The sequence below is a fragment of the Grammomys surdaster genome, unplaced genomic scaffold (assembly GCF_004785775.1).
Source record: "Grammomys surdaster isolate TR1022 unplaced genomic scaffold, NIH_TR_1.0 126131, whole genome shotgun sequence".
Lineage (NCBI taxonomy): Eukaryota > Metazoa > Chordata > Mammalia > Rodentia > Muridae > Grammomys > Grammomys surdaster.
In genome coordinates, this window is record NW_021620939.1 from 4808947 (window position 1) to 4815547 (window position 6601).

Genomic DNA, 6601 nt, shown 5'->3' on the forward strand with positions numbered 1-6601 from the left:
TGAGTTCAAATCCCAGCAACCACATGGTGGCTCATAACCATCTGTAATGAGATTTGATGCCCTCTTCTGGTGTGTCTGAAGACAGCTACAGTGTACTCATAAATAAAATAAATAAATCTTTAAAAAAAAAAAAGAAATATGAAACTCAGTCTTAATTCCAACTTCAAGAAACAGGAAAGGTCCCAGGGTTGTGTCATGGGATACCTGGTTCTACATAGATATAGACATCTTGGTTTGGAGGTGCCAGGACCTATGGGGATGGAGAAGTCTTCCCCTAAGGAGAGGAAGAAGTGTAGGATCTGAACCCCTGGGATAGGATCTGAACCCCTGGGATAGGGGTGTCTCTGTGGCATGACAATCACTGAGACTCACAAAATTAGGTCAGGTATTTATTTAGGCATTGGAGCCAACTTTGTGCTGCGGGCCTTTAGATGGATAGGATTTCGACGTGGAACTCTGGTTGCCTGGAAACAACTTCATATTGAACCTGCAAAATGTCATCGTTCTTGAAGGTAAAGGTGTTTTCGACGGACTGGACCACACAGAGTGTGTTGCATATTTGATTGAAGTATCGACGGCAATTCCACATGCGAACCCAGGCCTGGAGCCTGACGGCTGCTTCTTCCTCGATGACGTATATCCTCAACAGGGCAAGCCGCCGCTTAAGTACCTGCCTGTGGAGGATGTTCCTCCACCAGCACTGAATCACCCAGACATTGAGGGCAGCAGCCAGCAGAGTTTGCCTCACCAGGAATCCGCGCCACAAGGCCTGAATCTTCTTGGCTGCTCGGGTCCTTTTTATTCTCGAGTCCTTGGGTTGTTTAAAAGGAAGGAGCTAACCAAGCAAAGGACAGGATGCTCAGTGGATGGAGATACAGGAGAGATGGGTAGAGTTTTGTTGTCTCTACCTCTGTCTTGTCCATGGCTATGGCCATAGCTGCTCATCTTCTGAGCCACAGTGGCTTCCTCTCTAAAGCGAGGTATGCTTGTATCGTGGTGTTCACAGGGGACTCAGGGGAGGACTGATCCTGAAGACCTCATGAGGTCCTCATAAGAACCATTACAGACTGAGTCTCAGTTCTAAACCAGCCCACAGTTCTGCTAGGTGTCATGTTTACCTAAGTATCCTCCTCCCTCATCTCATTTCTACCTCTCAACGATGCTGACCCACCGCAACTCTTGTCTACCTTCTTAAGGCAGTGACTTACCTTCCTCTGCCCTATGCATGGTTAATTCTGCATAGGGATGGGATTTAAAGCACAAGAGAGTAATAAATAGGAATATTTATTACTGAATAGGAATAAAGATGCCACCTCTATTTCTACAAACACTGAGGCCAAGAATCAGGGGCTTCTGGGTCATTTATGGTCCTGGGTGGTACCTACCTTTGGTCGTCGGATCGTTTCCTCTTGTTGATGGACTTTAGGTTTAGGCTTCTGCAATTAAAATGGGGGGTCGTAAGTAAAAGCCAACACCCATGCAAACATCCCTGTATCCCAGCTTCCCAGACTTCTCCAGGGGCCCCTACAGTAGCTTGGGAATTCCCTCTGCCAAGTAGTATCCGCCCCCCAACCTGAGGTCAGTGAATCTGATAGTCTTACAATGAACAGAGCGCCCATGGCAAAGAGCAGGAGCTCAGGTGATCATTCCCCTTTGGTTGCTGCTCATCCAACTCCAGCAGGGCCAGGATGGCTGATGGGGGAGATGACCATGATGTCATAAGGCCAACTGTGACCCAGGGACTAGATGGCCTTCTCCAGTATCACAGACATTGGATGAAGGAAAAACATCTTTCTGTTTCTAGCTAGGGATGGATTAGAGTCCTTAGGGTGTGAGTTGTCCTGCTCTAAGGATGAATTATGGTTAGGCTATATCAGGCACATTCTGTCATTGGCCTTTGAGGGCAGTAGCTCACATGACAAAAAGATACATGTACCTTTAAAAAGGGGGGCGGGCTGGAGAGATGGCTCAGTGGTTAAGAGCACTGACTGCTCTTTCAGAGGTCCTGAGTTCAATTTTCAGCAACTACATGGTGGCTCACAACCATCTGTAATAGGATCTGATGCCTTCTTCTGGTGTGTCTGAAGACAGCTGTACTCATATACATAAAATAAGTCTTAAGAAAAAAAAGGTACATGTGCCTCTGATATTCCACTCTTTGCCTTTCCCTTGGGATGGCGAAAGTCTTTAAATGGATGAAGAACGTGTGGGAAGTATATCGTATTCATCTCTTTATTGCTGTGGCAAAATACCTGGAGAATTTTGAGGAAAGATTTCTTTTTAAAAACTCTTAAAAAAAAAAGAAAAAAATTTTAATTATTTTTTTGGTTTTTCGAGACAGGGTTTCTCTGTGTAGCTCTGGCTGTCCTGGAACTCACTTTGTAGACCAGGCTGGCCTTGAACTCAGAAATCCTCCTGCCTCTGCCTCCTGAGTGCTGGGATTAAAGGTGTGCGCCACCACTGCCCAGCTCAGAAAAAAAATTCTTAATGTTGTATTTTATGTATGTGTTTTGCCTGTAGGTATGTTTGTGCACCCTGTGCATGCCTGGTGCCTATGGGAGTCAGAGGAAGGCATTAGGTCCTCTGGAGCTGGAGTTACAGATGTCTGTGGAGTCCAGTGTTGGTGCTGGGACTCAAACTTTGGTCCTCTGCAAGAGCAATACATACTCCTAAGTGTTGAGTCATGTGCTGGCCAGATTAATGTCAATTGGACACAAGCTACAGTCACTGGAGAGGGGGGGTCCTCAATTAAGAAAATGCCTCCATAAGATTAAACTGAACTACAAATGGTGTGGGAGGGATGGGGTAAGGGAGTTGGGGTGGTGACTTCATGAGTGAGTTCTAAGACAGACACACAGTGAAACCCTGTTTCAAAAACAAAACAAAACAAAACAAAACAAAACAAAACAAAACAAAACAAAATGAACAGGGCTGGAGGGATGGGTCAGTGGTTAAGAGCACTGACTGCTCTTCTAGGAGTCCTGAGTTCATTCAATTCCCAGCAACCACACGGTGGCTCACAACCATCTGTAATGGGATCTGATGCCCTCTTTTGGTGCGTCTGAAGACAGCGACAGAGTAGTCATATATAAATAAATAAATCTTAAAAAAAACAAAACAAAACAAAAAACCCAAGCAGACAAAAAGATTGGGTAATAGGGCACTTTCTTAATTAGTGATTGTTACAGGAGGGCCCAGTCCTTTGTGGGCATGACCACCCCTGGGCTGGTGGTCCTGGGCTCCATAAGAAAGCAGACTGAGCAGGCCATGTAGAGCAAGCCAGTAAGCAGCGTTCCTCCATGGCCTCTGCAGCAGCTCCTGCCTCTAGGTTTCTGCCCTGATTGAGTTCCTGTCTTGACTTCTTCAGTGATAAACTATGATGTGGAAGCATAAGCCAAATAAACACTTTTCTCACCAACTTGCTTTTGGTCATGGTGTTTTACTACAGCATTTAAAAAATTTATTTCTTTATTTACTTATTTCTTCATTTATTTATATTTTGTGTGATCTTAAGGTATCAGGAGCCATCAAGGAGAGGTTAATACTAATGGATGACTTTCCTGAGATGGTCCACCATTTTTGCATAGACTTCCAGGGATGAGTCCTCCTGGGGTAAGGCCCTAGAGACTTTGTCTCATGATTGATTCTTGCTATTGATATGCCTTTCCTGTCGTTATTAATTAATATAACAATTCCTGGGCATTAGCCTACCCTACTGGGCAAGATTTTCTGCAGATCAACGAAGATGTACTCTTTTGTAGCAATGCTATGTAGACAGATAGATGATTTCTTAATTCCTAATAGTGATTCTATAGAATTCCTAAACTTATACAAATGATTTTGAAACCCTCTATAAGAAAAACTATAATCAGGACTCTCTAATCCTTTATGAGTCACAAGCTATTTGAGCTAAGATAGAAAGCAGGCATGAAACGGATTTACCATACCCACTTTCTTCCCCCTTTCAACAATGTGCAGAATGTGTCTTTCTTTTTACTCTCCCCTTATTGCAAGGGCCAGATGAACTGTAGTGACCAGGGTGGGGATGAAATGTTTTCAAGGGTGAACTGATTGTTAATGTGTATTGTATACAAAGATGATGTTCCTTTAAAAAATGCCAAACCCAGGGGCTGGAGAGAAATGGGTCAACAGTTAAGGGCATCGGCTGCTCTTACAGAAGACCTGGGATTGATTCCAAACATCCATATAATGGTTTACAACCATCTGTAACTCTAGTTCTACCAGGTCAGATGCCCTCTTCTGGCGACGGAGGGCACCAGGCATGAAAGTGATACACATACATAGGTGTAGGCAAAACACCTGTATACATAAAAGAAAAATTTAAATTTGATTTTAAAAAGTCTACCGTTGGTACCTGTGATGGCTGTTCTTGGCTGTCAACTTGACTATATCTGGAATTAAATGAAACCCCGTTTCCCTGGGTACATCTGTGAGGGAGTTCTAGCTAATTGGGTCATTTGAGATAGGAAGAAGACCCACCCTAAAACTGGGCCACACCTTCTCTTGGCATCATACATAGAGAACAAGGAAGAAGGAAGCTGTTGCTCTCTTCCTGCTTGCCCTTGCTCGTGATTCGCTGGCATCACAGCCTACTTCTTCAGGATTCTGACATATACTGAAGACGAGAAGAAAAGTCCAGCCTGGTAGACTCAACAACTCCTGGATTCTCAGACTTTGCATCCATAAGCCACTCTAATAAACCTCTTTTGTATATACATAGATTTATTCTGTTGGTTCTAGTCCTCTAGAGAAGCCTGATTAATACAGTACCTGATTCAAAAGTTAAAACAAAAACAAATTAAAAAGCCCCCACGTTCTCTGTCCCCAGGGAGGAGTATAGACATTCTCTCCTGATTCTCCTGAACAAACTTATGCTTTAAGTCAACAGACATTTTCCTGACCCATTGTTGAAACTGAGACATCCAGCAGCTTGTCTTACAGAGACACAAGAGGCATCTATTAGGAGCAACCCTGGTCAGTTCTTCATCATGTTGGGAGAGGTATGCAGTCTGATCTCCTACAAATTCGTGATTTAAAAAAGATATCAACCCGAAGCTTTAGTTTGTTTCCTGTGACCTGATAGAAGCCCTGGAGCATGTTATGAGTTTTACAAATGGAGTTATGATTCTTGGACTGTTGGAGTTTTCGGTCAGCGTTGCGCCAATGGAGGTAACACTTACGGATGAGCCGCATTCACACCCAGGACCGCAGCTTCACAGCCGCGGCATATACTCACCTCAGTTTGTAGCGCATCACCTCATGTAACTTCCTCCCCTGCAGCTTGGCCTTTATCTCCCTCCACCAGCACTGAATGGTCCAAGCGCTGAGGGCTGCAAGCAGCAGGGTTCGGCGCACCAGTATGCCTCGCCACCAGGCCTGGATCTTTATGCCTGCCAGCTATATTTTGAAGAGAAGTGGCATGGAAAAGAAAGGACACTGGATCCTCAGACATCCCAGCCTCGGAATGCTCTGGGAAATCGAGAAGCTTCTCAGAGATCAGGGAAGGCATTTGGCATTACCTCTTTTGTCTCCTGCTTTTTTTTTTTTTTTTTTGAGACACTTTCCCTGGCCATCTGGCTTTCCATGGAGCTGGGTTGGACAGTTTAAGACAATAGTCCTATGTTCTATAGAACCCTCTTGGATCTGACAACCGCCAGGGCCCCTCCCTCCTTTTGGCTTTAATCTACAACCTGCCCTCTTGCTCTGTCAGGTCCTAATGTTTTCTTCCCCTATAGTCTGTGGGCTCTCTCTTGTAATTCACACACACACACACACACACACACACACACACACACACTCCACACTCTTGCATAATTTTGGGCATGCATGCTTTCATAATCGAAGTCAAAAGGCAAAATAATAGATCATGCTTGGAACATAAATTCCATGAATTTATGTAGATCAGAGATCCATCCCAACACTTGGGCCCTACACCACTTACCTCTAGCTCAGGGGAGAGTTTCACCAACTCAGTTCCTTCACTGGCCTCTGCAACTTCAGTTTTCTCTTCTTGGGTTTGCTTTTATAATCAGAGTCAAAGGGCAAAGTAATTAGATTGTTTTGTGTCCAAGTCAGTGTGGATACTAATATGCACATGGCTCTGTTTGGCCATTTATTTCCTAAACACATCCTGTCCCCCAGCTTCGCATAGTTCCTATTTCTACTCTCTAGGAATGGAGCCCCAATATTTGTAGCTCAGTCGCCTGCCTCTCTAAGGCTAGCAGGCGAGTAGGTAAGACAGTCAAAGCTAAGAAAGCACTATTCACAGCAGCATTGGAGAGGGTGACTTTGAGCCCACAGACTATAGGGGAAGGAAACATTAGGACCTGACAGAGTGATAGGGCAGGTTGTAGATTAAAGCCAAAAGGAGGGAGGGGCCCTGGTGGTTGTCAGATTCAAGAGGGTTCTATAAAACATAGGACTATTGTCTTAAACTGGGCAGACTTGGTTTCTGATGGTTGTTCAGGGTGATAGTTTGACTCAGACCTTCTACTCACACATGTGTCATGCTTCGAGCATAAATTCCCCGAGTTTCCTATTGTATGGGCCACAGAAAAAGCCATCAGCCTGGGTGACATGG

At 44.5% G+C, this 6601-nt stretch overlaps 1 protein-coding gene across 1 annotated transcript; it reads right to left on the reverse strand.

Annotated features, from left to right (window-relative positions):
- Window positions 1–379: 379 nt before the first annotated feature.
- Window positions 380–1670, reverse strand: Iqcf3 (IQ motif containing F3). The gene is made up of 3 exons (XM_028756594.1): window positions 1602–1670; window positions 1386–1436; window positions 380–835 (listed from the first exon to the last, which is right to left on the reverse strand). Exons 1-3 carry the CDS (start codon window positions 1617–1619, stop codon window positions 428–430), a joined length of 477 nt encoding a protein of 158 aa, XP_028612427.1. The 5' UTR covers window positions 1620–1670; the 3' UTR covers window positions 380–427.
- Window positions 1671–6601: the final 4931 nt, after the last annotated feature.